This window comes from Nyctereutes procyonoides, unplaced genomic scaffold (genome assembly GCF_905146905.1).
Source record: "Nyctereutes procyonoides isolate TBG_1078 unplaced genomic scaffold, NYPRO_anot_genome, whole genome shotgun sequence".
Taxonomy (NCBI): Eukaryota; Metazoa; Chordata; class Mammalia; order Carnivora; family Canidae; genus Nyctereutes; species Nyctereutes procyonoides.
Window position 1 is genome coordinate 49859371 of NW_026575126.1, and position 14255 is coordinate 49873625.

At 48.7% G+C, this 14255-nt stretch overlaps 1 protein-coding gene across 3 annotated transcripts in view; it reads left to right on the forward strand.

Annotated features, from left to right (window-relative positions):
* The window catches only part of ABCC1 (ATP binding cassette subfamily C member 1), a 135619-nt gene that overhangs the window by 55659 nt on the left and 65705 nt on the right, over positions 1-14255 (forward strand). For all 3 annotated transcript variants that reach the window (XR_008666370.1, XM_055339515.1, XM_055339516.1), the window contains 3 exons: positions 3398-3459; positions 4774-4905; positions 13306-13536. Coding sequence is in view for 2 of the 3 variants with exons in the window: in XM_055339515.1 (XP_055195490.1) it covers positions 3398-3459; positions 4774-4905; positions 13306-13536 (425 nt within the window). In the remaining variant the exon portion in view is untranslated. The remainder of the gene's footprint in view (positions 1-3397; positions 3460-4773; positions 4906-13305; positions 13537-14255) is intronic.

Here is a 14255-nt window from a genome sequence, read left to right on the forward strand (position 1 = left end):
AAGCACTATCAGGTGAGGACCTCCCCATCTCATGTATAGCTCAGTCCCCAGCCCTTAGCCACCTCCTGGCATCTAAGCAGGCCCTCCCTAAATATTTATTCAAGTAATAAATGAGTCATTGTCAGCTGTGCCCACCCCCTTCCACTTCTACTTCCCCACTGGAACCCCGCCTTTTCACACTGGGTTGGAATTGGGCTGCAATTGAGATGCACTTAAGATTCACCCAATAACCCACCCACCACCAGGTTCCAGAGCAAAGGCCACCGCCTCCCCTGTGCATAATGTTGTCACCCTGGGTTAGAAAAGTTCTAGCTTACAGCACAGTCCCATGGACTCGTTTCACTTGTCCCTCTGTCCAGTCCTGTGAGGGAGGCTGAGCTGACAGACGAGGCGTTCCCATCACCCAGATTCAAAAACCAAGGCTTTGGGGGCAAGGGCGGGGGTGGGGGTGGGGCTTGCCTGAGGTCATTCAGTGAGAAAAGTGGCAACTCTGGGATTTGAACTCTGGCCCCAGTCTGAACTTATTCTGCTTTAGATTAGCTCAGAATGCCAGTCTATGGGGCAGCAGTGTCTGATTTCCTTAATTAAAATTTTGCAAGGCCAGGACCCAAGCCCAGAGACACTGATGGAAGCTGGTCTGGGATGGAGACTCTGGACCCCCACCCCCCGTTCAATGAGCTCCCCAGGTATGACTCTGGCCCAGGCAGGGCTGGGAACCTCCTGACACCTCATGGCCCCAGAGCAGAGCCTGGTGGTTCTGGGCTCAGGATGCATGTTTACATCACCGGGGAGAGTTTTCGTTTAGCTCTTTGTGATGGAAGCTTCCATATGTGTACAGAAGTAGAGAGCAGTGTATGACAAACTGCCACAGACTCTTTACCCTGCACCGTGCCGTGTAAACATTTCAAAACATATCGCTGAAAGATTGGAATTTAAACATGTTTAATAACTTTTTATTTTGAAATAATATTTTGACTTACAAAAGGTTACAGAAATAGTAGAATTCCTGTCTGCCCTTTACCTGATGATCCCCAGTGAGAATATCTGAAAGATAAGGATATAAACAGGACAACAGTCCCACTGCTCTCTGGCCTGAAAGCATTCATAATAGTTGTTGGGTATTGTCAAGTATTCTGATAATCCATTGAGGTTGCAAAATGGTGCATTGTCCTGAATGTTGTCATTCATTCTTCATTTATTAGCTGGACTATTTTTTTTTTTTTTTAGTGGGAGGTGGGAGAGAGAGAATCCCAAGCAGGCTCCACGCCCAGCACAGAGTCCAATGTGGCCTTTTCATGAATGACACCAAGGGGTTGCCCTTTTTTTTGTTTTAGTGTCATTTTGAGATTGTGTATTTGAACATAAGTGATGGTCACAGTCTCTTCTGCTTACTGTCCTGATCGTGGCTCGTATCATCCCTTTGTAGGCTGTTGAGAGCCACTTCTGGTTGCTTCTGAGGCCTTTTAACTTTACACGTCTTTAGCTTCCATGGTATCGGGTGTGACAAGACATCCTAGGCTTATCTGGTACATTTCCTGCTGAGCCACTTTGCCAAGGAGACCGTGGGAGTTAGAAATAAAAAACTTGATGCCCTGGTCCCACCCCAAACCAGCTTAATCAGAATCTCCAGGAGGTGGAGACCAGATATGGTGTTGTTTTTAGAGCATTTGCAACCTGGATGGAAAACCACCACCCTCTGATAGAACACGTGTACTTGTTGGGCTCTCCAACGCTAGAACGTGGAGAGGCCTCCTCATCAGAGACCTCATTGCTGCGTGGTGACCCGCCCCCCTCCCCCCCCGCCCCGCCTTCACTAAAGCATGTATTTCAGAATATAGATATGAATGTGTCAGCACGGAAAAAAAGCTGGGCTTGGGTGCCATCCCAGAGGCTCCATGCTGATGTACCTTTCCTGGTGTGTGTTTTTGGAGCTCAGCTCTATGCCGCTGGAAAAGAGGTTCTGTGCAAACTTGCTTGGGATGTATTGAGGACTTCTTATTGCCCTCAGGATGAAGAGCAAAATCCCTTTTGCGGCCTCCTGTGTAGACCACTCAGCCCCCTCTTGGTTCCCAGAGTAGGTTATCCTCCCTTCTGCCACAGGACCCTTGCACACATACTCCCACTGCCAAGACCACCTTGCTCCTCCCCTACCCTTGTTATCCTCTACTTGGTTTTCAGACGCCAGCAGGGATTCCTTCTCTGACCTTCATCAGCTATGTCAGCCCCCATCTGTTTCTCGGCTCTCTTGCTGGGAGCTCACTAAGATACTAGTGACCTCAGTGATATACCGACCTAGCTTCAGGGGATGATCCTCCTCGCAGTTGCGGTTGTGTGTTTGCTCACTGGCTCATTTGATGAATGTCTCTTTCTGGAGCCTGTTGGGGGCTGAAAGTCTGTCTCAACTGCTTTTTTTTTTTTTAAAGATTTATTTATTTATTTATGATAGACCTGGAGAGAGAGAGAGAGAGGCAGAGACACAGGAGGAGGGAGAAGCAGGCTCCATGCTGGGAGCCCCACTCAGGACTTGATCCCGGGACTCCAGGATCACGCCCTGGGCCAAAGGCAAGCGCTAAACCGCTGAGCCACCCAGGGATCCCCAAGTCTCAACTGCTTCTAGTTGGGGGAGCCTAGCAAGGTTATTCCGTCCTCTGCTCTTCTGTTTCTTTAACTCCACAAAGTGAGGACAATGCTTTTAACTACTTAGTAGGGTGGTTACAAAGATTTAATGAGGTCGTTTTTGTGAAGCACTTAGATCATTCTTGTCAAGCGCTGAAACAACAGGGCCAGCTAGTAGAGATGTTAGCAGGTGTCACAATCACTCCAGTACAGCATGAGCTTCCTGAAGGCAGGGATTGTGTCTGTATTTATACACATGGTGCTGGGCACATAAAGCAGGTGCTCAGAAAATACCTGTTGAATGAATGAATGGAACAGGAATAATGGTAATGACTGTGCTCATAAAGGTTCTGTGAGGATTCAGCACGATGCTAGCACTTTGCAGAGTGCCTGGCGCATGCTTGGTGCTCAGTTAAGTATTTGTTGAATGAATGTGTCAGCGAATGAATGGGGGAACGTCGGCCCCACCACCCTCACTGGGTTGCCCTGGGAGTCAAGCTATGGCAGGGCCAGGAGGTGGCTCCCTACCCCACTTTTGCATAGTAGACCCTCCGGAATGATTTCCTGGGTGAAAGTGGGGAGCTGCCATATGTTTCTTTGGAGGTCGCTGGGGCTCAGGAGAGAAACCCTTCTAGGGTGTGCGTCATCGACATGACAGTGGCTGCTGGTCCTTTGAGAGTAGGCCCGCTCTGCTCACTGCTTGCTGCCGGGCACTGGCCTCGATGAGAAGTTTAATCAATCGTTTCCCGTGTCCTCCCACCCCCTGTGTTCTCTCCACTAGAATCCCTGCCCGGAGTCCAGTGCCTCTTTCCTTTCCAGAGTCACCTTCTGGTGGATCACAGGGTAAGGCCAGGCCCGCGGTCCCTCCGACACCCTTCACCCGTGTGCCCAGCGTGTCTGCCCAGGGCCCGGGGCTCAGACACCGACTCTGTGCTCACACGTGCAGACTCGACGTGCATGAGCCACAAACGCTTGCTCCTCTGTGCATGGCTTCACCTGGGGCACTTACAGCCATGTACTCCAGGCTTTTGGATTGGGTTTTTGGTTTTTAATTTTTTATTTTTTTAACATCAGGTATAATTACCATTGTTGGCATCGTTTCAGAGAAATGCAATTGCCATTGGAAAAATAATACCTGTGCCCCGTAGGAAATGTGGGTAAGAGAAACATGCCTAGACCCACAACCAAAAACACCCAAGGCAACCGCTCACAACACTGTGTCCTTTTTTCCACACATTGTCAGCATCTTACCTGAGATTCTATGAATCCTTTCTCCCCTGATAAGCACCATTCCTTGTCTTTGTAAACTTTTCACAAACATCTTTTTTTAAATTATTTTTTATTTTATTTTATTTTATTTTTCTTTCTTTTTTTTTCTTTTTCTTTTTTTTTAAATGAAATTTTTTCAAATCATGGCTAAGGAACATCACTAGGACAGTTGGTGTAATTTGAGTGTGGGCTGCAGGTCAGGCCACCCTTGCTCATATTTCTGATTTTCATTAATCTCTCTCTGGCTTCTGTGAGAGCAAGTCCTTAGAGGGCATACGCTTACATTGAGGAGTGGAAGTGTGTAGAGTCTACAGCCTGCTCTCAAGGGGTTCAGAAAAAAAGGTCAATTTGGGTATGTTTATAGGTAGAGACAGAACAGTACAGCAGATGTGACAAAATGTTAGCAGTAAGCTGACAGAAGCAGGTAGGAATTCTTTGTGCAGTTCATGGGATTCTTCTATAAGTTTGGTGTTATTTCAAAATAACGAGTTAAGGTAATAGGTTTCCTTTCTATTACGAAAGTGTCCAAACACGTAGGAAGACTAGTCTTAGTTAATTGCAATGAATTCGTCACTCAGATTTGACAATTAATGCTTTGCCACTGAGCCTTTCAAAAAAAATTTTTTTAAAGGAAATTGGAGCCATTGTAATATTTCTATCCTGAAATATTCTGTGTCTTTTAAAAATGAGGCCATTTTTCCTGGGCGACCTAACAGAATTAGCAGTGATGACTTAACGTGCCCAAATGTCCCGAGCTGCGTGCTGTCCCCGGTGGCGGTGGGCTGCCCTGGCGCAGAGGGTGGGCTGGCGTGGCGGGTGTGGGCAGCGAGGGTCATCATCCTCTTCCTCTCGATTCTCATCGCCTTCCTCCTGGTGTTTTGGCCTCAGGTTGATGGTCCGAGGCTACCGCCAGCCCCTGGAAAGCACTGACCTCTGGTCCCTGAATAAGGAGGACACGTCAGAACAAGTGGTGCCTGTTCTGGTAAAGAACTGGAAGAAGGAGTGTGCCAAATCCAAAAGGTAAGCACGAGCCCCTTGCCCCAGTGGAGAGCCGGGCACTCTCTAGAATGACCTGGCCACCCTGGCCCCGGGATGGTGGCAGCATCACCTCTTACTAGCTTCATGGTCCTGGGCAAGCTGCTCTGCTCCTCCGAGCCACGGTTTTGCTCATCTGTAAATCCAGGAAGAGTCTTCCGTGTAGCTAAGGCAGTCTGGGTAGAAAGGGAGAGTGGAAGAGGTGCATCGAGCAGCAATTGATGTTGTTTGCTCTGGCCGTTGGGAGGTGTGTGCCTGCGGCATGCGGCCCTGCCCTGCCGGACACAGCTTCACTTAGACGGCCTTGCTGGGAGCCTCTGGCCTCCTGAGGCTTCTTAGTCCGCTCAGTGTTTCTGCTTCAATACACTGAGCCCACCACTTCATTAGTTATTCTGCTTTTGACTGTGCTGGTTTTATTTTTTTATTTTATTTTTATTTTTTTATTTTTTTGACTGTGCTGGTTTTAAAACCAAAACAGACTCGAGAACAGAAGGCACAGAGTTCTGTGTGCCCCCCCCCCCTCACCTGCACAGCCTCCTTCATTATCAGTGTCCCCCACTGGAACAGGACATTTGTCAGAATTGATGAACCTGTGCTGAGGCATTATGATCATCCCCAAGTCCATGGTTGGCATTATGGTTCACACTTGGTGTCCTGAATATTATTTTATTTATATATATGTTTTAAAGAGTATTTATTTATTTGAGAGAGCATGCGCACACGAGCGGGGGGGAGGGGCAGAAGGAGAAGCAGGAGAAGCAGATTCCCTGCTAAGTAGGGACCCCAACATGGGGCTCGATCCCAGGACCCCAGGATCATGACCTGAGCTGAAGGTAGATGCTTAACTGACTGAGCCACTCAGGGACCCTGGTATCCTGAGTTTTAGACACTTCTCCCACATAAGCTATATGCCCTCATGTGGCCCCTCTGTCATGTTATTTTGGGAATCGGACCAGGGCCTCCCCAGCACATACTTGATTTCCTCAAATCTAAGACGTCCTGAATTACATGAAACAACATGATATTATGCACCAGTAGGAAGGAGAAGTGGCTGTTACAGCGGGGTCGGTCGTTGACTTAGGATGTGTTCTGTGTCCAGAGAAAGCAGTTGAGAAGTATGAGTGACGTGGGGATGGTAGATGGTGGTGGTAGAAGCAGAGTAAAAAGTGGCTGTCATTACTCCTGTGGTTTTTATGGGGTGGGCCTGTTGTTGAGCTCTTAGCACTGGCTGATGATGGGGCCAGCCTGGTGTGCTGGATTTCCCACAGACCAGTTGTCCTTCCAGGAGAAAAACCTCGGACCCGAGGTCCAGTTGCCAGAACAGGTGTTAGAGGTCTCGGTCAGGCCTCGCTGGTGGGTGGAAATTGGGAACATTGGGGCTGTTGGCCGCTAGGACGCCAGCAGAGGACCTTGTGATGCTGAGCGGGTGGCCCAGTTAAGGCGGCCGTGGACACAGAAGTTGTTTTATGGGAGGCAGGTTGAGCGTAAGCCTCTGTGGGAGGGCATCGTGAGATGCATCATGAGATGGGCGGTGTTCTCTGCACATATGGTTCCATCTGAATCTGATGCCCATGACCCAGTTGGCAGTTCTCAGGTAGAGGTGGGTCCTTGGTTCCATCCCAAGCCTGGCCGGTAGCATCCTTCTTGATGACCAGGTTGCTGGAAACAGTGTGGGAGAGTTTGCCCCTTGAGGCTCCATGGAAAGTGGACTGGGCACGAACAAGAAGCTCTATCACTGGCCTGGCTCTTACTTGACATGTTCAGCAGATCTGATGTTATCTGCTACTGTGTGGTCTGTTTAGGCCCTCTGTGTCCAACAGTGGGACCAAACAGTCTTCTTGTTTGGTGCCACCTTACAATCCACATAGGAGACAGGACGGGAGTCAATAGAAAGATGGGAAAAGTTTTGGAGAGCCTTACGTTTTATGAGATTACATAAGGAAGTGGGGTAAGAGTGACTGAGGAAGCTGATGGAGACACTGGTCAGGGATGGCCTCTCTGAGAAGGTGACGTTTGAGCAGAAGTTAGTATCGAAGGAGGTTATGAGCTGTGTGCGTGTGTGTGGGAAGGGCTGTATGGCTCATGCAAAGGTCCTGAGGCAGAAGTGAGCCTGGCAAGCTTATGGAGCAGTGGAGTGGGGTGGTGTGGGGAGCAGTGTGGTCTGAGTGGAGTGTGAGGGGTAGAATGGGAGGAGCACTTTTAGGGGTTTCATCGGCCGTGCTAGTGAGCTAGGGTTTGATCCTAAGTGCAATGAGAAGTCAGAGGTTGGTTTTAATCAGGTCAGTGGCATGTCCTGAGTTTTATGTCCTGAGTTTTTTAATAATGAGTGGGGCTGCCCTGGGGAAGGTGAGAGAGAATGCAGGGAGACCAGGATGGGGGCCCTAGAGGCTGTCCCTGAAGTGGCTTTGTGCCCCTGGAGCCCCTGTTTTCTGCTCAGAGGGCTTTCTTTTTTTTTTTCCTCAGAGGGCTTTCTGACAATTCAGTGAGGTAAACGTCATCTGATAAGCCCTGTCATGGTCCTAAGTAAGCTCCGGGCAAGTCACACTGTACAAGTTGTGTTTATTCACTAGATGTGGCACCAGGCTGGGTGCTTCCATCCTGCCTGGGAGGGCATGGTGAGCCCTGGCTCCTCGGGCTCCAACAGGGGCCACCCCAGGGGCACTGGCTTTCTTAATGCCTTGGCCTTTAGGGCTTCCCAGCTTGGGGGTTCACTGTCTTGGGTCACTTGTAGCTGAGTCACTCTATTTCCAGAGGCACATACTGGACCTGGCACCTGTAACCCCTGTGGACATGGTGGGTGAAAGGTGAACAGAGAATCCTGTTCTAAGCTGGAATTTCTTGGTGTCACCCTTTGCGGCCAGGCCTCTTCTCTTAGCTAGGAAACAGGATGCAGGTGGGAGGGAGAAGTTACACCGGGGCCCCGGCAGACCTTGTAGGGAGGGGGCACAGATATATTCACCATCTTGGTTTTGCTGGCGGTTTCACAGGTATATGTATCCATATAGGTCAAAACTCAATATACGCTCCAAATATGTGCAATTTATCATACTTAGGTAATGTCTCAGTAAAGCTATATGTAAAAAAAAAAAAAGTACAAAGCCTGTTTAAAGACAGGATGACTATATTTGCTTAATTGTCTCTATTTTGTAAAGGAATGCAAATGGAAAATAACAAAAAAACAAAGCACCAGTAAGTGTGCATTGAACGGTGGTTCTGAACCTTCCAGACTCGTTGCCTTGAATACAGAGATTTTCCAACATTAGTATAGTTACTTTAAGGTAATCTATCAATAAAAATAGCCCACCCGGGACATGTGGGTGGCTCAGTCAGTTAAGCATCTGCTTTTGGTTCAGGTCATGATCTCAGGGTTCTGGGATCAAGTCCTGGGCTCCCTACTCAGCGAGGAGTCTGCGTCTCCCTCTGCCCCTCCCCGCGCTCATGCTCTCTCTCTCTCTCTCTCTCAAATAAAAATCTTTAAAAAGCCCACCCACATATCTAAAATTTTAAAAATTAACAAAATGCTCTCTCTAGACATTAAAGGAAAACTGAAACAAGGGATTTGTAATAAGACAACATGTATTTCAGTGAGTAAATGCTCAGGCGTGCGCTGGAAAGAGCAGAATGGAGAGTCCTTGCTTGTCCTAAAGTGGAGGATCCCTTGTGACAGCTGCAAATCCCTGCAGATCTCCAGAACCACCATCAGTCACCCTCACCGAAGAGGTTTTGCAGAGTGGAGGCCAGTGCTTGGCATTGTTCTGAACAAAATGCAGTCTTCCTTTCATTTTGGCAATAGTTGCATTCCTGAAAAAGTTCGAGGTGTATTTAAACTTGCAAGAACCAAAAAATACACACTGTGGGTTTATGTCCGAAAACAGAGTTAGATTCCAGACCTAGTCATTTCAGGCAGGCTTTTCAACCTACACAAATTCCTGTTGGGGTCTTTTTTTGGGGGTGGGGGGATTTAAAGTTTTGTAGGTTCCAGGAGGTCTGGTATCTAGCTCAATCTTTGACAGTCAGAGAACGTGGAATTTGCAAAGCACAGCCCCTTTTGGGAACCTCTGTTTTTGAGGAACAGAAAGCACTGAAAAAAAAATTTTTTTTGAGAAAAGGGTAAGATGGTGGGGGAAAGATCTTGAGTCATTTGCATTTGTAAGCAACACATTTACAGTTAGGATTAGGGTTCGACTGTTGTTTGTATATCCTTAGCTCTGAGAAGAGTGAAAATGTGCATCAAGTTTGTACAATCCATTCTCTGCAGTTGTAAGTCACGTCTGCCCTTGGATATTCACTGCAGGTCACAGACTGTGATGCTCAGAGTACATCCAGAAATGTAGAAATTTCAGGCGAGCTAAGATTTTTTTCAAGTTTGAGATTTACCTCTCCTAACACCTTCAAGCTAAATGACAGCACCCTCGTGGCGCCTCATTGCTGTTTGGTTGGTTCAGGCCTCCTACAGTGGCTCCCAGTCCTGTTCAGGTTCCCCTGAGGCGTTCTACCTGTTTGTGGAAAGGCTGCCAAACCTCATTTCAAATCCTTCACTCCAGGCCTGGCTCCCTGCTCCCCCTGCCCGGAGCACCCTTTTCCTTCTCCTGAATCTCGCATCCTACATAGTTTTGCTCTGATGTCACCTCCTCCTGGAAGCCCCCATGATAGCACCAGTAACACAGTCTCTTAAGTGAAGTCACGCCTGCTAATCCTTTCCTCTCTTGGGGTTCTATGATGGTGGGGGCTCTGTCCAGAGTTTGGCCCAAGACACGTCTTTAGTTAGTGGAAAAGTGACCGATGGGCATCTCTGCCCACGGTGACATTTTCCCAGCCTTCAGCGTCCTATGCTTTCTGTTCCCATGCTCTGGACAATTTTCTCCTGACTCAGACCTTACCCCTCCTTGCCGAAGCTTGCACATGCCCTGCTTGCTTCCTCTCCCCTCCTGGAGCACTTCCCTCCTTTGTAGGCCTCCGGTTCCTGGGATAGTTCTCCTTCTCAACTTGGCCTTAGCTGATCCTTCCCACTACTCTTGACCTTGTCCACCCAGACCTGTGTTTTCCTCCTCTCTGTCTGCCCGAGACCTTCCCCCTGACCCTTTGGCACCTCTTTCTTGGCCCTGGCAACAGCCCTGGGTCACCCGCAGCCCATGCAGGCCCAGGGCCAGGGCTGGCTTAGGAAGTGGTAAAGAAAATGAACAGGCAGGGTTGAGCCACTCCCTTCCTCTCTGCCTGCCCTCTTTCTTTCTTGCCAAGGAAGGCTGTGTGTGCTAGGAGGAATGATACTAAAAATCCCCGCCAGCAGCCCAGCTTCGGGGCAGGTCAGTAAAGGGAAAAGGGAAGACCTTGCATGGTGACATTGATAGTGTGGTTGGTGGGATAATGCCCCCACAAAGATGTCCACGCCCTGATCCCCAGAACCGTACATGGCACAGGGACTTGGCCTGATATGATCACCAGGCCCTTGTAAAAGGAGACAGGAGGTCAGAGAGAGAGAGAGAGAGAGAGAAAGAGAAAGAGAGGGAGAGAGGTGCTCTGCAGCTGGCTTTTAATTGGAGGAAGGGGCCACAAGCCTAGAAATGTTAGGAAGCCTCTAGACGTAGGAAAAGACTAGGAAACACATGAAAAGGAATGTAGCCCTGACCCTTAGATTTCTGATCCCAAGAATTATGAGACAATAAATTTGTGTTGCTTTAAGCCACTCTGTGGTAATCTGTTACAGCAGCCGTAGGAAGTCACACAACTTCCCACAAAGTTTAGATTTTATTCTGGATGCAGGGGGGAGGCTGTCAGGGGAGTTGAAGTAGGGGGATGGTATGTTTTTAGGACGGTCCCAGTGGCTGCCCTGCAGGACTTGGCTGTCAGGGAACAAGAGTGGGAGGAAATGAGGGAGCAGGAAGGAGGCCCCTGTGGTGGTTGTTTGCATGGGACAGAAGCTGTGGACCTAGAGTGGAGGGATGCCCACATGTATCCTGGGAGGGGCAGGTAGGACAGACCCCTGATTGACCCCAGGGAATGGAGACTCCCATGGTTCTGGTCCTCTCCTGGGGTGGGGAGTGAGCCAAGGCAGATTGGAAGGCTGTGGTCCCCAAGGGAAAGTATCAGGTGTTTTGAATAGTCAATTGTGTGGCATCGACCTAACGGGAGAGTCTTCTGAGATTGAGTGCTGTTCAATATACTCGTGCCATGGAAGGATTCTATAAATTGCAGAGGTTGGGTTAGGTGAGGATGAAGCATGTATTTGAGTGGTGGAGCCCACGTGGGGCCATTAGAAGATGTTCACTTGGTTTTAATTTGGGAGACAAGAGCTAGGATGTATGTCTGTTGTTGTGTAACATATTACCCCAACCTAGCAGCCGAAAAGGACAGCAAACATTTGCTATCTCCCATAATTTCTCTGGGTCAGGGATCCAGCCTAGCAGAGGCGGGGGTGGGGAGGTTCTGGCTCAGTGACTTCGTGAGCTTGCTCTCAGCTTGACAGCTGGGGCTGCATCATCTGAAGGCTCGACTGGGGCTGCAGGCTCCGCTCTCAGGTTGCACATGGCTGGCTAGTCCAGGCTGGCTCTTGGCAACATCTCCCCATTGGGGGCTCCTCCAGTGTCCTCCCCACTTGGCACTTGGCTTTGCCCAGAGTGAATGATCCAAAGAGAAGGTGAGACAGAAGCTGCCCCATTGTCTGTGACCTAATCTTGGAAGTGGTGCGCCCTCCATCATTTCTGTCCTCTTCCGAGCAGGAGGGCACTGTGCAGGGGCCTTGTGTGGGCTCCGGTTTCTCACATCCTTGCAGACATTTGTTACTACCTGACTTTTGGATGGTACACCTTGTGGGTGTTGAAGTAATATTGTGGTTTTGGTTTGTGTTTCTCTGATAGCTAATGGTGTCAGGCAACATTTTGTGGCCCTTTGCATATCTTTTTTGCCCCCTTTTAAATGGGGTTGTTGTTGTTTTTCCTTATTGTGTGATGAGAGTTCTAGATAGGCTCTGGTTACAAGTTCCTTATCAGATATTTCATTTGCAAATATTTTCTCTCATTCTGTGGTTTGTCTTTTTCACTTTCCTGATTGTACCTTTTGAAACGTAACTTTTTTTTTTTTTTTGACATAGTCCAGTTGGTCTCATCTTTTCTTCCACTGCTTGTGCTTTTTGGTGTCCTATTTCAGAATCCGTTCTAAATGCAAGGTCATGAAGATTTTCACGTTTTCTTTTTTTTTTTCCTGAAGATTTTATTTATTTATTTGAGAGAGAGTGCACCTGCAAGCGGCGGGGAAGGGCAGAGGGAGAGGATGAATCTTAAGCAGACTTCCTACTGAGCACGGAGCCTGACTCATGACTTGGGATCTCATGACCCCAAGATTATGAACTGAGTTGACATCAAGAGATGGACACTTAACTCACTGAGCCACCCAGGTGCCCCTCACTTGTTTCCTTCTAAGAATTTTATAATTGTAATTCTGTGTTTAGGTCTTGACCCATCTCGAGTTAATTTCTGTATATGGTGTGAAATGGGGCCCAGCTTCATTCTTTTGCATGTGGCTGGCTGGCTTCTCAGCACCATTTGTTGAAAAGGTTATTCTTTTCCCATTGAACAATCTTGACACCCTTGTCAGAAATCAGATTTATTTCTGGTTCCATTGATTATGTGCGTGTATGTGAGTGTGCGTGTGTGTGAATCCTTCCTTCTCCTTATGCCTATCCTGATTACAGTTACAATAAAGTTTGAAATTGGGGGCGCCTGGGTGGCTCAGTGGTTGAGTGTCTGCCTTCAGCTCAGGTCATGATCCCAGTGTCCTGGGATTGAGTTCTGCATTGGGCTCCCTGCGTGGAGCCTGCTTCTCCCTCTGCATATGTCGCTGCCTCTCCCTCTCTCATGAATAAATAAATAAAACCTTAAAAAAAAAAAGAAACAGAAAAGTGTGCATTCTCCATGTTTGATTTTTTTTTTTTCCTTAAAAATAGTTTTGGCTATCCTGGGTCTCTTGAGTTTCTGCATGAATTTTAGAATCAGCTTGTCATTTCCTATAGAAACAAGTCTGCTAGGATTCTGAGAAGAGATTGCGTTGTATCTGTAGGTCACTGTGGGGCTGGCCCTTTTCAGTGCCCTTCATGTGTATTAACACATTGGATTTTCAGAGCAACCTGGTGAGGTGGGTCCTAGGTGTATCTCTGTTTTAGCAGATAATAACCTGGACCTATAGAGCAGTTGGGGAATCTGCTCACCTAGCCAGCGCCCTGAGGCTGTGCTCCTAAGCAGCGGGCTCAGCTGCTCCTCTGCAGTGACTGGTTTCCTTTGGCTGGGCCTCCCCAAGGGGTGGACTGCTCTGGCCCTCATCCCCCCCCTCCCCCGGCTGGCCAGACAAGTCTCCAGAAGACCCCACAACCACTCCACACTCCTTGTGTTCCAGACAGCAGAGGAAGATCACGTACTCCTCCAAGGATCCTGCCAAGCCGAAAGGGGGCTCCCAGGTGGACGTGAACGAGGAGGCTGAGGTGTTAATTGTCAAGACCCCACAGAAGGAGCGCGAGCCGTCTCTGTTCAAGGTGTTATACAAGACCTTCGGGCCCTACTTCCTCATGAGCTTCTTGTTCAAGGCCCTCCATGACCTGATGATGTTTGCTGGCCCAGAGATCTTAAAGTAAGACCCCTTCCCTCTCATCTGAGCATGTCTTTGTGTCCCTGACCTTCCGCCTCCTTCTACCAGCAGCATTCCCGACCACTGCCTTGGGGTCCCAGGGCATGTCCCCCAGGGGCTTCAAGCCAGCCTCTCTGTCCCCCCTGTTTTGATTAATGCTTCGCATTGATAGCCATCTGAACTCAGGTTTATTTGGGTTCAGTTCTATTATAACTTTGGTTATAATAGAAACCACCTTCCCTGAAGCCACAGGAGGGAAGGGAGAGGATTGTCTAGGGAAACCAAGAATAAGAACATGAGCCAGAGAAACACCTGGGTAGCTCAGTGGTTGAGCGTCTGCCCATGGCTTAGGTCATGATCCCAGTGCCCTGGGATCAAGTCCCACGTCGGGCTTCCTGCATGGAGCCTGCTTTTCCCTCTGCCTGTGTCTCTGCCTCTCTCTCTCTGTCTCTAATGAATAAATAAAATCTTACAAACAAACAAAAAAACCCACGAGGTAGAGTGCATCCATCCGCCTGCAGCCTGAACACAGAACCTCACAAAGGAGCCCCCTCCCTCCTCTCTCTCTTTACCTCTCTCTTTTTGTCTCTTTGGGGCCCCATGTTCCTTTTCTTTGCCTTCCTCCCCCTGCCTCTCATATTCTCAGGTTGGGTGAGAGTATTCTCACCTCTGGGTGACTGTCCGGTGATGGAACAGAGCAGTCGGTACGAGAAGCCCAAGGC